Source organism: Trachinotus anak, unplaced genomic scaffold (genome assembly GCF_046630095.1).
Source record: "Trachinotus anak isolate AG129_WGS33_773 ecotype Australia unplaced genomic scaffold, CSIRO_AGI_Tana_v1 ptg000001l, whole genome shotgun sequence".
Classification (NCBI taxonomy): Eukaryota; Metazoa; Chordata; class Actinopteri; order Carangiformes; family Carangidae; genus Trachinotus; species Trachinotus anak.
Genome location: NW_027273852.1, coordinates 20543940 through 20565229, shown reverse-complemented (window position 1 = coordinate 20565229; position 21290 = coordinate 20543940). Strand labels below are relative to the sequence as shown.

Sequence of the window (21290 nt, the reverse complement as noted above, 5' to 3'; positions counted from 1 at the left end):
GCATTTACTTCTGTTTTACAGCCTATTATTAACTGAGGTGCCTTTCTTTAGCTTGACACCTCCTGGAATGTGGCAGAAGAACAGCAAAAACCTTTAGCATTTCATTGCAAGTGAGTTTTTTTGGCCTCTTGGAGGCAGTAGAACATGTGTTTTTATAAACTTGACAAATGCAAATCCAATGTTCACACTCCTCTCAGCTCTGTTTTTGATCTCCAACAGCTCGTGAAGGAAATAGCTGGTTCTTTAGCTGCTAAATCCTCCACTATGTTTACCAGCTAGTCACTACATTTGTCTGTCTTTTGTTTTGTGCTCAGCAGACAGCGTACAGAACTCTGTTTCCTGCCCCAGCACACAGCTGTTTTTGGTGAAGAAGCTGATGAGAGTAGATTTGAGGACCTGAGGAAGTGCTGTGTTAACTGTTAGGCTTTTTGGATTCAAGAAAGTTTCAAACATCACTTTTCTACATGAGGAGCACCATAAATAATGATGTCACATAAACTGTAATGACATCAGTGACAACTGCATAAAATTTGACCACTTCTATTAAAGGTCCCATACAGTATAAAGGTGTCCATGTGTTTGTGATTATAAAGGAGGTCTAGATCCTATATTAATACTGTGAAAGTATCAAAGCCTCAGTCCACAGAGAAATGCACACAGCCTGTATTCACAAACTGAGCCTTAAAACCAGCCATCAGGACTTCTGGAACTTTGTGATGTCATAACAAAGCAGTCACTGCTCTCAGCCAAAGGCTCAGATCCTCTCTTCTGATTGGCTCACCAACCTGTTGTTACTAGAGCTCCAGAAAGAAGCTTGAGAGAAGAGATGTTAAACTACATTAAGATGGTTTTTCTTTCTTAAAACTACAAATGTATCTTCTTATGGATACTTTTTATAAAATTCCAGTAAACATGTAAAATGGGATCTTTAAAGGAAAATACAGAAGAAAACATCTTTCAAAATAAAATTTGCAGCCCTTATTTCTGAATTCTGATGAATCTGCTTCCCCAGTACCATAAAACAGAAGGAAGCTTTAATATCATCATATCATCATGTTTTGCCTTCCACTACCTTGAGGACAGTGATGTTCCAGGTGAAACTCTCCACAGCTTTACACAGCTTGCGTCCCTTCAGTCCTTCTTTCTCCCCAAGCCGAGACAGGTCCTCATGGAAGTCCATGCCTGCAGAACACAAACAGGAGCAGTGCATCAGTTTACAGTGGTGGGTGGGAATCAATAATTCAAATTCATGCAAAATATAACTGTCAAGTGTAAGGGTGAGTCACTTGAATTATTTTTGTGAGTAACACAAAACATCTAGGGGCAAGTGTTAGCAGCATCTTTTGGTGTGTATGTTGTCAGATAGTGGATTTACATATTTGCACAAAAGTAAAGTTCCATCCCTCGTGACATTTGCATTGTCAGTTAAAGGTCAGTAGTTCTCTAAGGCAGCGAGATAGTCTAAAAATACTTGTTTTTTCAGTGTAAAAGCTTGCTGCACAGCTGTCACACTGGTGCATTACACCTGACACCGTTTAAAAAATACAAATTATTGATGTGACACAGAGCTGCAGTGTGTTACGAGCGCAGGACAACATCTCAAGCAGATATACTTGATGGAGATGTTTTGAAAATATGTGTCCCGACGGAGCCTTGTTTCAAAAGGCACAAAAATGAGAGCGACTTTGGTTTTTCCAAATTAGAAATCCACACAACAAACATCTGGGAGTGTCAAAATCTCCATCAAGTCCTGTATCTCCACTTGTAATGTTGTTTACTGACAGACTCATTCTCTGAGGAGTCACCCTCATTAAGTTCTGCTGTTTGATGTTCAAGTCAGACTTGCTCGTTTGGTAATTTTTTTTCAGGGTTTGGGCAAATCCTGTACTGCAGTTGTTTTATTCATGAGTGCTCATCAAAGCAGTTTCCATGTCAATAACTGTGCAGCCATTCATCCATCTCTCACTGGCCTGAGTGCTGTACCTTCTCTCTGCACCTGGGCGATCCTCTCCTGAACAGCATCTGCGTTCTCGATCAGCTGTTTCTGGGCAGCAATCATCTGAACAGACAGGAGCAAAGTTTATGTTTAACTTACATTGCATTTCAATGCTGTGGAGCCAAACACTGTTCAAACTCACAGAACTTTATTACAAATAGTTCAAGGTATACTGAAGTTTCCAAAAGAGAAATAGAAAATCAAGGTTTAATCACAACAGGGTGAGTGCTTTTTATCAGTACTACTATCTTAAACATCCACCTGTCCATTCTAAAAATCTATACCCACTTATTCTGAACAGGGTCAAAGTGGACTGGACACTGTCCCAGCATCCAGGTTGCATAGGCTGTGCATACTATTGACAGTTTGCCAGTGTTTCACAGGGCTAAAACACGTAGACATACAACTATTCACATTGGTCCCTAACCTGTCCTCCATGACAGGGAACAAGAAACACAGTCAGACAGTTATTCAGATTATAAACAGTGAGTGAACCCAAAATGTTAATAATAATAATAATTTTACATTTCTCTTCTAAATGTTGAACCTGATGGTCTGACTGCTCATTTTCTTGCTCTGTTTAACTTCTGTTTATCATCATGTCCTCTTTGCAGCAGAACAACAAAATCTAATCAGATCATCTACTATGGAGTACCTGTGGTATAAGTATGAAGTTTCTCCTATGTATCATTCGTGAGTTCTCATGTTCACAAGAATGTCTCTACAGAATAGTAACAAAGTTACAGAGTCACAGCAACAAAGACACAGTCACAGTAATAACGTCACACTTACAGTCACAGAGTCACAGTAACAAAGTCACAGTCACACAGTTACAGTCACAGAGTCACATTAACAAAGTCACAGAGTCACATTAACAAAGTCACAGTCACAGAGTCACAGAGTCACAGCAGCAAAGTCACAGTCACAGTAACAGAGTCACAGTAACAAAGTCACAGTCACAGTAACAAGATCACAGAGTCACCGTAACAAAGTAACAGTCATAATAACAAAGTAACACTGTCATAGAGTCACAGAGTCTCAGAGTTTTAATATCAAAATTAGCATTTAAGTGAAATCAAAAGGACAAGTGAGATTGATTTGGATGCAAAATCTGTGGAAAAGAGACAGAATACTGGCTACAAGGCAGCAAAGGGAGGAGGATGAGGGTGTGATGACTAAGCCCTGTGTGTGTGCCCAGAAAGCCTGAAGAGTTGTGATGTACGACTGGAAATCATGCCAACTGTGGCTTCATGACACTGACCTGCTGGGCTCACATTTGCTGGATTCACACTCAGACATCATCAACTCAACTGACATACATAAACACAACGTGATGGTTAGCGGGGCGCAGCTGAGGTGAGTGTAGGTGTAATGGTTGAGCGCTTAAAACAGGTGGGAGAGATTCGTCCTGATCTGATGCAAGAGGAGATCAAGCAGGAGGAGACGCAGCTGGCAATCAGGGTGTGTGTTTGTGTGTGTGTGCTCGAGGATGAGAAGTGTGGGTGACTATTTCACGCATGTCACCTCAGAGTGTCTTCCTGCATATTTAATGCCTCAGGACACTGTAATTGCATGTGAGTACGTGTGTGTGTGTGTGTGTGTGTGTGTGTGTGTGTGTGTGTTCGTGCGCACACACTCAGTAATACAGTATTACTATAACTTACTGATGCAATAAATTTGTGACTAATGTAAAACTCAAACGTGAGCAAAAGCATCCAGCTTATGAGTAAACAAAGGTAATGAACAGTGGAAGAAGTATGCAAATAATTTATTTAAGTAAAAGCAGCACTACCATGCTGTAAAAATGCACAAGTAGCAGTAGTCACAAGTAGCAGCTGTGCAGTCTAGTACAGAGGTATAGCAACAAAATGTACCTAAAGTATCAAAAGTATTAATTACAGTATGAAGGATGGCTTCTGATTGTGTTACATTACATTATTGGATCATTATTATTGATACTTTGATCCCTGATTGCAAACTGACTCTGGATCCACCCTGGAGGTACAATTGGCTCCGCAACGGATCCACAAAACAGGGTCATATCTGAATCCATTTGCACAGCGGGACGCCTCCAGAACGGATAAGGATTATGGATCCAGACCTGATCCGGATCCATAATTTAAAAGGCTTATCTTGCCAAAACTATTAAACTACTACTAGGCTCATGAGTTTTCTAAATCAACTGGGCATTGTAGTCTTTAGCAAAGACTACTCAAATAGGAGTAAACAGTGCATTATGGGAACTATTTTCAGCAGCAGAAAGAACAGTGTGTGCACATTTATGTGCTTTTAATAGTCTCTGGACAACAATGAAGCTCAGTGGCACAGATCATATCAGGCTTTGTGAATAAACAAACAATTCCAGTTTGTAGGATTTAATGCATTGTTGGTTTTGGTCTTTTCATAGTTTGTTGACAATATCTGTCTAAAACAGAGTCTAAAACTTTCTCAGGAGGAACTGTGCTCTTCATATTGTGATGGAGCACAAAGCATGACTGTTAATACTAGAGAGGTCAGACTGTATTAGGTTGGTGCCTGTTTTGGGCTGCAGAAAGTGTAATCTCTCAAAATATCAAAGGTGAGAAAACAAGAGGCTGTCACCGTCCTCATGTGTCTTACTAACCGTGTCGTAGGCAGTGAGCAGTTTGCGTGTCGGCTCTGAAAGGTTGACCAGAGGCTCCAGACATGGGTAGCCCTCCTTCAGCACCATAGTGGCCCCCATGGTGCCCTCAGGGCTCTGCAGCCTCGTGGCCAGGCTCTGGATGCACTGCTTGAGTTTGGCCACTGTGGGGAGCCCACACTGCTCTTTGAAGCTGGTGGTAGTGCTCTGGTAACGGTGTGAAAGCAAAAGACAGATGAGGAGAAAGAAGAGAAGAGGGAAAATAGAATTAGATCAGATGTACAGTTCCGGCTGTAAGACTAAGCTGGGAAAGGTCAGAAAGGGTGACACACCCTTTAAACGCACACACACACACACACACACACACACACACACACACACACACACTCACACACACTCAAACACTGACACACTCACACACTCTTCCCCTCTTTTCCCCTGTCATCTGCTGTCTCTCTTGTGAATTAAATCAATATGGCAGTCCTTGCTGCTTTTAATCCAGTGAAATCAGCCTTAGCTTAAGCGCATTTGGCAAAAGAGAAGACAATATGGCATAAATCTGGAATGGAAAAATCATAGCATTTAGAGTGTTTTTCAGCTGCAGCAGGTGTGTTGGGCTGCAAAACTGGATTGGTTAGCAAATCTGACAGGGACAAAAAATAAGAGTCATGTGTTTATCTGCTGAAATGCCATTTTGGGTCACTTCATAATGAAGCTAAAAGATTGATTTCTGCACATACAAGCACAAGAATAGAAAACCTCTGCTGTCTAACTGGATGCTGTTTGCCACCTGGCAGAGCCCCAACTGGACTCACGATTATCACACCCCACCTGTGTGGAAGTGTGAGTGTGTCTGCATCTGTGTGTGTGAGTGTGTGTGTGTGTGTGTGCGTGTGTGTGTGTGTGTGTGACAGACGTACAGCGACAGAGGCGTTATGTATAATGACTGACTGTGGCAGATGAACCCACAGCTGGACTCAGGGCAGAGAGACAGAGAGGAGGAGAGAGTTCATGTCGGTGGGAAAGGAAAATGAGATAGAGGTAGGCAGATTAAAAACCGTTTGTCAAGGAATGAACAGCGTCTCTGTGTAGGACCAAATGTGTGTGTGTATGTGTGTGTGTGTGTGTGTGTGTGCGTGTGTGTGTACGTGGGTTTGTGCGGGAGAGAGTCTGACAGAGTGATTGGGAGGGATTGTTTCAGGGTTGGGTGATACATGAGACGACAGGGATTTATCTTCTGACAGAGATTTCACTATACGCTCTATACCGAGGAGGCTATTCAACCACTGTAGGAAATTTTGCAGATGAATGAGCAGGGCATTAAAGGAATTACAGGTTTTCTCATGGAATAACTTGACTTTTCCAGTGACTGAATTCACCTTTCGGTTATTTAATCCAGTGGTTCCCAACATTTTTACTGCATGAACTCAGATACAGAGCAACTTCTACTTGTGACTGCCCACCCCCCCCCCCATTACCCAAGAAATTACACAGTGTATTGTGCTTGAAGGATCATTATGAACCTTATTAATAATAGTTTGATTTAAAAAAAGAAAGAAAGAAAAGAAATTGTGAGCATCAGATCTATGCAGTACAGGAGCCTTGAAAAAAAAATTGTTTTCTTTCTTTCTTTCCTCCCAGAAAAAAAAGAAATACTTGCCTCTTGGTTTTCACCAATGAAAAAGACAAAAACTTTGAAAAATGATCCTTTCAGGGCTTCTGTAACACAGAGTATATCACTAGAAAAAAAATCAGAAATTCTAAAAAAAACATTTATTTACTACCTTGAAAATCATCTCATGACCCCTTAGATTCATCTCATGACCCTTTGTTCGGGTCCAGACCTTCAGTTTAGGAGCCACTGACTTAATCCATGAATCTACATGGACAGCCAAACATTATATCATCGGTTTGCTGAACATTAAATGGGCATTAAATGATAGTTTAAACCTGCAATAACCTGTTGGGACAGAGTCAGTCTAGCTGTTTCCTGTTGCTTCCAGTCTTTACGCTAAATTTAGCTAAACTAAGCTAAGCTAACCACGTCCTGATTCCAGCTCTATATCTAACACACAGATGTGACAGTGCTAAACCATATTTTTCTTTGTGGATCGGGCTTTGTGCACAGTGACACAGTCATGTTCGAACAGAGAAGGGTAGGGGTGTCCACATACATTTGGCTATAAAGTGTGTATTTATATCATGATATATACCTCTAAAAACAGATATACTGCGGGAGCAGATTCTACTCACATCGCCTACCCATTGATGTTTGTATTCAGTGCTAAGCTGGTGGGTGCTGTGTGACCAGGATCTATTTTTGCTGGTTTTATAGATGCTTTATAATCCTCCTCCACTCTTCTTACTGATGCTTCCTTTGTCACCGCCTCTCCTCCTCCTCCCTCTCCTGCTCATTCATCCTACACAGGAGTCTCAGGTAGAGTCTGATTTCAGCACTGTCATGTAAGCCACTCCATAACCAGACATCTTATCACCACAGCCTAAAAATACAAAAGCTGAGCGACACCTAATCTGATGTGACTCAGCTGTTAGCATTTCCTTTAACCTGCCTGGAGGGGGGTTTGCCACATAAACCAATTAAACACAAAGTGCCAGAGAGAGTGTTTGGTGGTTTTATTTTGGTAAATCTTAAAGGGTCAGCTCACCAAAATAAGAGAACAGCATTTTCTCACTCATCTGTAGGGGTATCCAATGCAGGCAGTTTTGGTTGTATATGGTCAGGTTTTGAGATGTTCTGCCTCTAAGGAACTGTGTTTGTGCTGCTCAAGGACTGACAATGAAACATTTAAATCTCTCTCCTCCCAGGAACAATGTTCTGGTTACTCTGGATAATCCAAAATCCTCACTGAAAGTAAAAAATATTCCAAATGAAAACTGTTAAGAAGGTGGTCTGTGGATTATCTACTGTACCCAGCACACTGAGGCACCTCCCCAGGGGTGGCTGCATGAGGAGAAATAGAGGGATTCATTATGGTGGTTTGTGTTTTTTTCTGTTCATACAGAAAGCAAAGAAAATGTTTGCATGATTCATGTGTCCGAACTGTTTGTGCAGTCTGTGCAGGGGTTAGGGTTTATCAATTTACAGACTATACAGCAGAGATGGAATTCAATTCTTAAAAATACTAATGCTACACTGTAATAATACACTATTATATAAAAAAGAACATTTGAAATCTTACTTCAGTAAAAGTATGTGAGTATAATAGGAAAATGTATCAAAAATAAAAGTACACAGTGCAGAGAAACAGTCCAAACCTATGATTATTAAAAATAAACTGGATTTTTTTTTTTTTTTTGTAAATAAAAGCAGAAAATCCTCACATCTGAGAAGCTGGAACCATGAATGATTTTTTTGTCAATGCACAGTGAAACTTTGAAAGCCCAAGCCTTGGCACATAAAACCAGAGCCTAGTGGTTTTATACCACTAGGCGTTAAGTGTTATTTTTAGTGGTAATTTGGGTAAACTGACCCTTTAAAGGTTTGTATAAAGGTAGATGTCCATGTCTTTGTGATTATAAAGCAGGTCTAGGTTCTATATTACTACTGTGAAAGTATCAAAGCCTCAGTCCACAGAGAAATGCACACAGCCTGTATAAAACCAGCCGTCAGGACTTCTGGAACTTTGTGATGTCACAACAAAGCAGTCACTGCTCTCAGCCATGCCGCTAGTCCCGCCCACCTGGACCCACCATCCAACCTTGCAGGATTTGGTTTCTCTGAGTGTTTACCTGAAATCTGCTATATTTTTATTAGATCACTCAGAAAACAGTCAGCCAATCAGAAAAGAGGCTATGACCCTCTCTTCTGATTGGCTGACTGACCTGCTGTTACTAGAGCTCCAAAGAGAAGCCTGAGAGAGGAGATGTAAAACTACACTGAGATGATTTTTATGTAAAACTACACTGAATATATCTTCTTATGGAGATTAACACCTCAAATAAGACACCAAAGTGTAAAATATGGACCTTTAAGACTTAAAGTCTTTTACAGTTCATCTTTCTTCCTGGCACTGGTAGTCAAATGTATTTTAACAATGACAACTGCAGCCCATTTCCCATCTCACCTGAGCATCCTCCCGCAGGTCTGTTGCCTCCTTCAGGGGGGCACTGGCCAGTTTGAAGGCCTCATCCACCACCTTGATGCCAGTGTGCCTCAGCGTGACGTACTCCCGCCCCCGTCTCCCCACCCTCCTCACAGACAGTCCTCGCCGCTGGGCCTTCCCGCCTCCTCGCCTGTTGGTGATCGCCACGTGGACAAACAGGCTGGTGTGGGGTAAGGGGTCCCCCGCCAGGCCCAGCAGGGGCACATTACGGTAGCCAGGCTGAAGGCACTCAAAGGCCACGCTGTACTGGCCGATGAAATCATCTCCAATGTAGTCGTCGTCTAATACCACAAAGCGCAGCAAGGCCAGCTCCGGCATGTTTACCTGGAGACGAACAAAGGAGTTGAGATCCATTCGTGTTGCTGTGCACCAGTACAAAAATAAAACCATGGCCAACAAACCCGTCACAGTGTTCTGACCAACATCAACACTGCAGCTGCTTCTGAGGACTGGGATTTTGTATCATTTATACTTTATTGAATCTGACTCTGGTCACATTTTCTGTGTCTTATCAAAATCTGCTGCTGGTTTTCTCTCACATCATTTTATAAAAAAAGAAGACACAATGTTGACAACAAAAAGCACCATGTCTAGATATATGGTTAACAGATGTGATAAAATCTTTAAGTTAAAAAGCAATGAAACATCAAGAACCATTTAGCAGAAGCTTTGGATTTTTTGATCACATGATGACATGAGATCTGAGCATGACTCTGAGCATTGAGGTAAGAAAAAAACAATAACCTACAAGAATTTACCTGTACCATGTACAGAGTTGAATTCAAAGTTTTACTTATTGTCTGCAAGTCAATAAATTATCTGAAATGTTTGATTATTATTATTAAAGCCAAATAGGTCTCTAAGATCTGCAAGAGCTGGGCAGTTGGTGTTGCCTAGAGTTAAAACTAAACAGTGTGAAATGACATTTAGCCACTCACTGCTGGAACCAGCTTCCCACTGGGTTTTAACTTTTAACTGGCTTTAAAAAGAAGCTAAAAACTGCTCCGCTCTCCACTGCCTTCATTTAATCATCTAATCGTGCACAGATCAGATACTATCTGTTTCATAAAATGTGTTTTTATACTGTTATTATATTGTTTTCTTATTGTGCTGTATCTCTGTGTATGATAATGTGCTTCTGGGATATTTTGACTAAGACTCTGCATATGATGATTTAGACACTTTTTCACCCTTTAAACCTGTTATAATTTACTATTTGGCCACTTGGGGGAAGTGCAACAAGCTATAAAACACAACACAAGAAAGTTGTTGCTAGCAAAAACTTTACACATGTAATCAGGATCTGCAGGATCCGTATTTTTGTTCAGTTGTAGGTAAAATAGTCACCTTGAGCTCTAGTTTGGTCTGAGAAAAGAATCTTAAAAATGTCCACTATTTCACCAGCTGGTCTCTAGCTGGGTCTGTCTGCTAACTCTGGATTTAGCAGAGCTTTTTACCAGAGAGTGAATCAAACAGTCAAGTTCTGGGGTGAAACCAAACCAATGAGCCAAAAGAAGCTAAACTCTCTGTAGAGCTGAGTGCTGTCATAATCCTCTATGGATTCACTGCGAGCGACGACTTTCACACTGCACACAGTGATTTGTTGTTAAGACAAGGACATTACTTAGTGCACCTTTAAATTCCCTCCATGTTAACAGTTCAATTATCTGCACAGAATACACCAGTTTGTTCACAGCTCAGCAGCACCGTACTGTGCTGCTAAAAACAACCCGCTTTCCATCTTAATTACTTATTCCTTAGAAAATCAAACCTGTTATTTACATCTCAGAACGCACTGGGCTAAATTGCATTCACTAGAATGAATGCACCTCCCCATCTAATTATTCAGACTTCTAAAGGTTTAATGTTTTGTCACCTGAGGAGGCGCTGACGCTCAGACAGCGTTTAAATTCATCTGTACATTATTCATCTGCTCTTATCTAAAATCAACGAGTCTGCTCCTGTTAGGAGGAAAAAGATGCACTTCATTAAATGTTTACAAGAGCGAAAGGTGATCAATTAGCCACAATATTCAAACGCCATTTTCTGTTTTTAGTGTCACTCATGGAGCTGCTCAGGCACAACATTAATGTTAATTACATGGTACAATGAAAGGTACATCCTGGTAGAATTACATTTCAGATCACACCTTCAGAGGACTGTACCTCCCCCTCGGATAACAAGGCTGTAAACACCTGTACATGTCAGCACAGAGAGTCACACGCACAAAAACAAGCACACACACACAAATGTGGAGTACGCAGGAGGCCAAATAAAGCTTGGAGTGTGTCTCTGCACATTCAGCCTGTGCAGACAGTAAACAAATTTTACAATAAAACATTATCAGCTGTCTCTGTTGCTGTCTTCACAAAGTCTGGTACACAGACACACACACACATACATTCTTAAAGATGCACATGCACACACAACGGATGGATATCTGTGTCGAGTTTATAGACGAAAGCAACACCACCAATCTATCATTTCAAACAGAGAACGAAAAGAAATTTGCCCCAAGCCAGAATATATGTGTGTGTGTGTGTGTGTGTGTGTGTGTTGGGAGGAAATGAACTCAAGCAGCACAGTTGAGACATTGACTCCCTCACGAATATTGAGATTACAGTTTGCATGTGTCTGAATCTGTGTCTGTGTGTGTTTTCTGTCACATCTGTCTCAGTTAGACGTCCGCCATTATAAATGTTCTGAGAGAAACAAGGGGAGCGCAGCAGCAAAGAAACTCTTTTGTTCCACGCTGTGGTAAAGCTCACTTGTTGAAGCTGACAACAAAAACAGCAGGACTGGATTTATATTCATCAAACTCAGTAGCTGTATCCCAATTCAGGGACCAGTGCCTTTGAAGGACACGTCCTACAAAGACGCAGCCTGCCGAGGACAGAGAACAACCTTCTCCTGGAGCGAGACTGTCTCGCCTCAGAGAAACTAAAACTAAAGCAGCGTTACGTTAGTTCAGGCAGAGCACTGAGGGCTGAAGGTGCATGTAACCTTTTCATTACAGAACAGCAGATTAGCAGCTACCACTATAGCTTTGGTTGGTAACTAACGGTTCATGCTCAGGCTGTTCACTGCCTCATCTCCCTCCACCACCGAGACCTGCTTTAAGTTTTAGGTTCAACTATAGCCCAGTTTTTTTCAGCACTGTCATAGACTGTATATACTGTAAAAATGGACAAAGTCTCTGGGTCTGCAAAGTGAAGCCAATGCTTAAGTGCCTTAAACCTTCATCCTATCTAACGACCATCAGGGGGCGACTCCACTGGTTGTAAAAAGAAGTATGATTGTATTGAAGTCTATGTGAAAAAGACTCTACTTCTCACTGATTTATTACCTCAGTGAATGTTTTCCTGATGAGTGTATGGTCTCAGTCTCTAGTTTCAAGTCTTCTTCAACACAACACGATGTTCATTTTTTTAAATTATGGTCCATTTAGAGGAAAATGGACCATAAAGCAGGGTATGCATTAGGGCGGGGCTACTGTGTGATTGACAGACTGTACCACACACGGCGACCTGCCTGACAATCAGGATAGAAAACAGAGCAGGTCAGCTCCACCCCTCACTCCTCCTCAGCTCCACCTTCTCCTCCAATGGTTTCTTCTGGCTTCAAAAACCAAGATGGAGACGGACAAATTACAAACTCGAGGCTTCAAAACAGCAGCTGACAAACCAGTGGGTGAGGTCACAGTTGGTTGACACTTATGCACTGTTCATTATGGGGCCAATGTTTTACAGGCACAGTGGAAACACATTGTGTTACAGGAATCCAATAATATTAGCCTATGTGTATAACAATAGGATCTATTTTGCTACATAATGCAGTGGTTCCCAACCTGTGGGCCGGGGCCACTAATGGGTCGCAAAAGCATTGCAAGTTGGCTGGCCAATTATTTGCAAAACAGTCGGCTTCAATTTTGGTGAAAAGATGTAACAACAATAAAAATAAAAAAATAAAAACATAGGAGGCAGTTCCTGAACTGGGACACAGCCAGAGGGACTGAAGGTCTGACGCTGAGGTGGCATTCGAGGAGAAAGAAATAAGATAACACAGACGGAAAAAATCCCAACGCTCCTGTTCACATGGAGTACGAACATACACTTTGCAGGCACATTACAGTATGAGAGAGTTCATATTTTTCTTATGATCAACACATTATACAATAAAAATAAAATTAATAATATCCTACTAACTACAACTGTCTGTTACAGCTGAAGCCTGATTGTTTATTCCTCTGTTGTTAGACTATTAAAAACACATCAATAAACCATCATCAAACTCATTGATGTGACATGTTCCTTTATAATGATGAACACAGGTCCTGTGGCTTATTCTGCAATAACCCCACAAACACCGGCTGCTGCCATAAATACTCACTAATGCTCCATATGTGAAAGCTGAAAACAGTCTACATAAGTGTACTCCTAAAAACCAGAGCTGTTTATGAACTCACTTAGCTTTTTTTTTTTTTTTTTTAACTCAATATTGGTGACCCAGTTTTAAAGACAGGGTTTGGGTTTTGTTGGGATTTGCTGCCAATGAAAAAAAAAGAAAACACAATATTGCCAATCTTATGCTTCAACACACACATGCACACCTTCAGTGACATGCAGAGCCATGTTAATGTCAGTGATTCAATAATAAGTGAAAGTGCTGTAGTCTGGGAGAAGAAGGCTGGTGATGGATGGAGAAGCAGAGACCATGTCACACTGACTGAACGAGGACGGGGCTCACCCCTTAGGCTTAGACAGCACTATTTTAAAGAATATACTATCCACCCTGTGTGTGTGTGTGTGTGTGTGTGTGTGTGTGTGTGTGTGTGTGTGTGTGTTAATGTGTCTCAACTCCCATGAGCTGTGAGTGAGGGTTGAGTGTTCGGGAGAAAAGCTTAAGTTTCATGCATGGGCACGCCAGACAGACAGCTCCAGCAGACTGTGTGTGTGTGTGTGTGTGTGTGTGTGTGATGACTCTGGTCTCTCTCTGCTCTCATTCTCAGTTTTTCTGCAGCAGCCCTGTGGCTGAGCAGAGCAGCTCTGTGACAGTTAATTCAATCAGTTTCAAACCAAAGTGATCTTCTGAAGAGACAAAAAGGCACAGGACACTATCTCCACTTCCTCAGACTGTATCTCTTACATCCTTACATCTGGAATTGTTACAGTCAAGACCTGGTCCAGTATGACAGATGATACTGTGATCATCTGGCTACAGATTATTTCTTATTTTATTCTTCTTTGTGTTTTTAAAAGTAACCAAACAGTTTTACTAATACAGCTTCAAGCAATGAAATAAATGAATGAATGAATGAAATGAATATAAAATAAAACAAGCTTGAAGAAAAAAAAACATCTATGTGAGACCCATTAGGATAAAGAGTGAACGTCTAACTGGGCTTAATTTCCAAAAACCTCTGAAAATGAGCAGAAGTTGATGTTAAATTCACAATCTGGAATTTAAAATATCTTCTTTTTTATTCCACACATAAACCTGGTGCCTACATCATCCAGAAGGCAATTTAACTGCAAACAGTTCAGCCCAACATTCAGGTTTGTTATGTTAGTAGCAGCTAATCTAGCCTGGAACCTTGAGCAGACATGAGGAGTAGGCTAACCCCAGATTTTTACATTTGTCGTCCTCAGACTGAAGCACCACTCTGACCTCCCTCTGATCTCACACAGCTCCACCTTTCATGTATATAAATAAACTGTATATTAAACTGTATTCAAACTGAAACAACAGAGAAAAGCATGACGTCATTCATAATGATCCAATATCTATCCAGTCTATCGCACCACAACCTACTGTCACACCTGTGCTACTGCAAACACGCTTCATATGTGTTTCATGAGTGCAGACAGCTGAGACGCAATTTTCATCAGGGCTTAGGAAGATAACTACATTCAACTTGCACTGTGTGTTTTGGTGTGTGTGTGTGTGTGTGTGTGTGTGTTTGTGTGAGTGTGGAGGAAGTGTGCGTTGATGTGGCTGCCCAGAGCTTGGTCACTGTGTCAGAGCCCGGAGGACAAATGATTAAGATTTATGCGCACAGGCCTTGACAGACTGATACACACACTTAACCAATCAGCATGACCTCGACGCCGCCTGTGTGTCTGATTGTGCACCGCTGTGTTTACTCTCCTGGTTGTGTGTGGGTTGTCTTACATATGTGTTTCCTTTTATGCGTGTGCGACATGGGCACAGTGCCCTCCAGCTCCCCACTCGGCCTTGGGTTAAAATCCACAAGGCTAATGAGACCAGCAGAGCCCAAGACATGCTCCTCTGTGAAGCTGGGCAGACACTGTGTGTCTTTGTTAATCTTGTGTGCCAAGTTAACTCATGTTGTAATCAGCTTGTCTATAGTGCAAGGCCAGAACCTGCAACTATGATGCTAACATTGAGCTCAAGTAACAGTTCAAATAAAGTTGATTCACCACATCCTCAACAATGGTGACAAAAAGAGAGGAGGGCAGAGTCTACAATCAACAGAAAGTCAGAAGGAAAAAGTAATTCTGGAAACACAGATGGCTGCAAGATGCAGACAATATGGTGTCTGTTCTGCAGGGAGCTTCAGTTTAATGTCACAGTCTTTGACAGTTAACCACAGAATTTAAGATACAACCTACAACAAGCTCGCCACAGTTTTTAACGGCAGCAGACATGAGGGAAGTTGGACAGTGAAACTCCTCAAACTGCAGGTCATATAACAACAGACCTCAGACAGCTTCAGTTATATCATATTGTTATAAACACCAATACCAACGCATAAGATCAGCTCTAACAGCTGATCCCAGAACTGATCTAATAACAATTTGCTGGATCTTTGATATCAGTGTTGTAAAAGAGAGCTCTGTCATGTCTGTCTGTCTGGCTTCATGTTGCACGTTATATTATGAAATGTGTCTGGATGTTTGATAAAGTGCACAAGCGGCATCACAAAGCCGCAGCTCTCTGCCACAGAGAAAACTCATCTCACAATCTTCAGTTTAAATCAGTTCTTTTTGGATTTCTGGGCCCATTGTGGCTGAACTCAGCAACTATGGTGCAACACTTTCTTTACAACTGTTTTTTTAATTCTCTCCAATTCCTACCCACACCTGTGACTGGCTTATTTCTCTGTAGCAACAAAAGTCAAGGCTCATGGGTATTGTAGTATTCATCATGCCAAAATGACAGACAAAACATTCTCACAAATGACACTGAAATAATTCAAACTGGTGCTAAAACAAACACATATGATTTACATTGTCAGTGAGAATCCTGTGTAAAGTAACAATTAGAATGTGATTTATAGAAAAATGGTAATACAGAATGGAAGGGTTAAAGGGTTAAGAAGATATTTTGCTCTTGTGTCTTACTGGATCTATTTTGTCTGTTCCTTATTCAAAAGTGAATGAAGTGCCGCATCCATCCATCCATTATCTATATCACTTATCTGTACAGGGTCATGGAACCAATCCCAGCTCACCTGGATGTTAGCATCACCCTGGTTCCCTCAACAAAAAGCTTGGCTTTTGGATCATTACAGCAAATAAACTCTGTGACAAACATCAGTTTATGATACCGACACATTTTTTCCATCAGGATAATTAAATTTTATGACTCTTGAAGCCTAAATACAATCACCAGAAGAAATGTCTGATGTTAGGCTATAAACAAACTGCACTGTGGTCACATGACTTTAACATCACCACACTTCAACTTATAGTTTGATTTAGCTCTGAGCTCTTCTAGTAAAACCTTTCCTCTGACAAAGTTAGTGATAAAAGTACAAGTAGAAACACAGCGAGGCTGTAAAGGTGGACTGGTGAGTAGATCAGTTTTCATGTTCAATGTGATGATGTTTAACGTCCCCGACAACCTCTGTCGTCTCATTTAGACACTTGTTAGCAACTGGCCTACATGGTATTTACTGATGTATTTTATGTTGTAGAATGTGAAAATGTCTTGAGCTTGTGTTAACACAAACCTTATTCCAGCCATCTAACCAAAAACCCCAAAAACCCAGAGACTTCAGGACCAGGGAACAGGAAGTGCTAAAATGCAACTAATGTCTAGGTTTTAGGACTCATTCCTGCAGCGCTCTATAAAATCCTATTTGACAGCAACATTTTTCCCATCATACAGGACTCCTTGTCGTGTCCAGTGTTTCCTGTTTCTAGCTGTCTGTCAGTGTTGATGATAGATGAGGTCCAGCTACAGCCATCATACATCTTGATATAGTAACTAGTTCTTCATAAGCTCATCAGGAGCACCAGAGAACAAATGCCATTAGGAGCAGTGATGTGGAGCATGATTTCCTGTCAGTCACTAGAATGACTGTCTGAGCTGTGTCGATGACCTGTCAAACAAACAACTCACCTGTCGCTCCATGTACCTTTAGTTAACATGTTATGTTTGCAGTTTGTTTAACGTCAGATGTTCGAGCTTTTAATAAAAAGGTAAAACTACATCACTTTTCTTCTTTAGTATTAAAATACCCGTGTGAAAACAACCACATTTGCTAAATTGAATACAGAGACAGAGTTATATTATAAAATATTAAATAATTACTTCAGTAACTCACTAATTGCACATTGGCAGTCGGTTACATTTTGCAAGTGTTTGTGTTAGAGAGCCTGATGTTGCATTCACATTTATGTCTGCTGCCTGCAAAGAGCTGACATAATCACAGTCAAATACTCTTTTGATTACAGGTGTCACACAAGTGTGTTGCATCGTTTGTGGAAGTACATTATGTCACGCACACACACTCACACTCACACGACGTGACGTGACCACGGCCAACATATCAGTAGTGACAGCTTGTCATTACGGCTCAGCCACAATAACACAGGAGTCTGTCAGTGAGGGGTAAGAAAAGCCAAATCAGCAACACCGCAGGCATCAAATCCCATCTTGTATAATACATTCGCTGCAGATGTAAGTCTATTCATGGGAGCATCTCATTTAAATCTTGATGGTCCTGACCCCCCCAACCTCTTCAGTGAAGCACCCCAGGCCCTATTTTCATGCAGGTGCAAACCAGACAGATGCAGAGTCATAGAGAGACTTCTCCAAAATCACATAAGCCTCTTTTATGTTGTTGACATTTTCTTCTTTCATTTTGCACATTAAAACACAATTTTATGCAATAAAAACAGTCTGTGCTGGGTCAGATTAATGGATGACTCTTAACAATAACGTCAGTAGTGCATCAACTACTGTGTTTCCTTTTTTCTTTTTATATTATATTGATATTGGAAGAGACCTCAGAGAGTTCTCAGACCTTGTTTTTCTTTGGGAAAATCTCCAAACAAACAACTTAAATTAAAAAAGAAAATTGAAACAATATTTTCAGTTAGTAAACAGGATTATTATGAGGAGCTGTCATGCAGCTGTTACGTAAATGGCTTAAACAGGCTGTTGCTTTTCTCGCTATTAAACATTTTTTCAGTTTCTCACATAACATTAATTAATACAAGGGAGTTGTTTTTTGTGCTGTTAAGTGTATTTGTAGCACTTCTGTATTTCAGGTTATGTGGTGTTTATTTTCATTTTTATGGTTGTGCTTTGTGGTCTCCTGTGGTCTGTGGTCTCCTCCTGGCCCATCAGGAAAAAACTGAAACTAACCCAAACCCACCTGCTGAGGGGGAGCTGATGCCACAAATGTGGTTTCAATTTGACACCATGTAAGAAAAGGACCAGGATCACAGATACCTGATATTGATACTTTTGTGAAAAGCAGCTAAAGTGCCGACATTCGAGGGAAAGAACTAGGTCAGGATTTATGAGGCGAATGCATTAGCGACTAAACGGCCACTTGTGACTATATTTTAATTACCACCAAATAATTTGCGAAACATGAGTCATTTATTTTTAATATTTTTTGTTAATTACTTAATTGCTTGTTCATTATATTAATTCTCAGAACTAAAGTAGCAGAGGTGCAAATATTACACCACCACACTAACAATAGCCTTCATGTGCCCAGGATATGATTTAACTTGCGATTGATCCTAAATCTTTTAGTATAAATACACAAAATGAGACTTTGTTATGATTGTATCAATACTTTGGAGATCGATCAGCCCATCCCTATCACCTACCAATAATGAATTGCTCCTAATAACAATGTATTAAGGCTGCGTCACGGTCGCCTTCTGGTCACAACTGCAAACTTCGATGATACTCACCTGTGCTCGAACCAGGAGCTATGAATAGTCAAACCAACACCGATCATGATAGTATATACAATATAGAGGAGTAGAACCCCTTACTTGAAACTCAAAGGTCTCGTCGAACAGAGGGTCGTCCTGGTTCTGAGCCGCAGTGCGTGTCCGCTGCTCAGCACAGTCAGCTGGTACACCATGCAGCTCCAGAACCACATACGGGTCAATGACTTCTCCCTTGGCCCCTGATCCCTGAGGCTTGGGCAGGTTATGCGCACTGATAACCTGCACAGTAAAATGGAAAGAAACCGATGCATTAAATGCATTCTTGCAATATTTTCCTGGGAAATTAATTTGAAATCAAATAGATCAGCCTACATTTAAGGGGCTATTTGCAAGTTTTCAACAACAACAAAAGTGGTTTCTTGCCCGAAGTGGGTGGTGGTGATTGCTTCAGCCATTGTTGTGTTTATGCATAAAAGACAAGAGGTTACAATATGCACTCTGAGCAGCACCACATCTTCAGGGCAGATTGGAAGCTACAGTGAGTTGCTATTGGAAACTGACACAACAGGCCAGTGCTCGCTGGTTAGCGTGCTAACTTCAGTAGAAGAAAAGTTGTGATGGAGACAAGAGTTAACATTGGTGATTTCTTCTACAGGAGACAGCTGTTGGTGAGCAAAGGAATGACATTTGATGCTAAATATGTAACTGTTCTATACTGGTCAGTAAACAGCTAGTAATGCTAATGTTGGCTATGTAGCAATAGCAAAACTTACAAATAGCTCCTTTCAAGGATAGGTCTGTTTTAAAACAACACTAATATGCCCCTATGTACATGGAATATTAAAATTACACTATTGAAACTGATGCATGAATATGGAACAAACTACTTAACAGTATAAACAGCTACATAGTTTAGTCTAGTGGTTCCCAAACTAGAGTTTGGGCCCCTCCAAAAGGTCACAAGATAATTCTGAGGGGTCATGAGATGCTTAATAGAGAGAAATACTGGATCATTTATTACTTAACTGAAATGAAACCTTTGGTGGAACTTAAACTAAAGATGACAAGGGGACACAACTATGCACTAGTATAAGAGGGCTGAACTAGAGTGTATTCTATAGGCAGCCGACAATTTAAGACCTGAAAAAATTTGAAACTGTCCTTTAAAAAATATTCACATCAGAAATAACATCTGCACCTTGATGCGTAGCGTCTGAGGTGGGACTCCTGGCACGCACCCCTGTGTGTGAGCACTGAAATAGGACACCTCGTCCCTCATCACAGCAGGTCGGAGAACGAAACCACACCCTCCGTTCTGCGAGAAGCGCCCTCGGTGAAGGTCCAGCATGGCGCCGGCGGTCTGCTGGTTCAAGGCCACAAGCTGGACCCCGCCTTTCCAGTATCCTTGTGGATTAGGGTTACTGGAGTCCAGACGCACTGAGCTGGGTCGCACCCTGGTTAGAGTGCGCTTGGTGAACATAACGAGGTCCTCTGGACTCTCGCTGGTGAGCCGCCCGGCCTCTCCCTCACCCAAGGAGCAAAGTGTCCAGTAAGGCAGCTCTGGAGGCATCGGCGTGCTGGGAGAGGAGGGACTGCTGGGCGGCGACTGCTGCTGACACTGCTTGTGGCTGGCTCTATGGGCATAGAAGCTGCGACTACCAGTCCGAGCGATAGCCACCAGGTCTGACAGCTCTTTGTGGAGGCGGAGCTTCCTGGGTTGAGAGGGGGGAGGCACCACTAGGACCACGCCCAGTTCCTCCTCACCAGGGATGGTCATTCGCCGTCCTGCCAAAGGACCTCCACCTCCTATCTCTTCATCCTCCTCAGATACCTCCCCATCAGAGCCATCCTGCTCCGGAGGGAGCTTCTTCCCCACTAGCAGGATACGTCCCTTCAGCTGCTCAGGGGAGGGTAAGGTGGTTGCTCGCCCTCCCAGGCTGACAGGTAGGGCCTCTGGAGTGTAAAGACGGGCGCCAAACACTTTCTTCAAGTGCTGTGCCATTGTGCGCTGCTGGGCAGGAGAGCAGCGCTGACACAGGTAGACCAAGAGCGGGTACTGAGAGGTCAGGAAGGCGTACTTATTGACCACCTCCAGAGCCGAGCGGATAGTGACAGGTGCGTGGTGGTGGTGATGGTGGTGGTGATGATGGTGGCGGGGGATGTCTGGACCGTAGTCGACTCCAAGGAGAGGTTCCCCTTCTGGGCCATCAGTCACTCCCAGCTCCAGGCATCGACAACCGGACTGCAAGGCCTTGATGAGCCCACCTAGGTCTGCGCGACCGTGGACCTGGTCATCCAGAAGGTAGGAGCGGTACGAGGTGCTGACGAAAAACTCAACATTACCCACACAGCAACAGAAATAATGTCCTGTTTTTTAATCATATCTA

At 41.9% G+C, this 21290-nt stretch overlaps 1 protein-coding gene across 1 annotated transcript in view; it reads right to left on the bottom strand.

Annotated features, from left to right (window-relative positions):
- plcl1 (phospholipase C like 1) overlaps positions 1 to 21290 on the bottom strand; it is a 103017-nt gene that overhangs the window by 6000 nt on the left and 75727 nt on the right. The window contains exons 6-11 of the mRNA XM_071483793.1: positions 20102 to 21224; positions 19006 to 19182; positions 8702 to 9064; positions 4620 to 4823; positions 1984 to 2059; positions 1073 to 1182 (exon numbers count right to left, since the gene is read on the bottom strand). Of these exons, the coding sequence (XP_071339894.1) occupies positions 1073 to 1182; positions 1984 to 2059; positions 4620 to 4823; positions 8702 to 9064; positions 19006 to 19182; positions 20102 to 21224 (2053 nt within the window). The remainder of the gene's footprint in view (positions 1 to 1072; positions 1183 to 1983; positions 2060 to 4619; positions 4824 to 8701; positions 9065 to 19005; positions 19183 to 20101; positions 21225 to 21290) is intronic.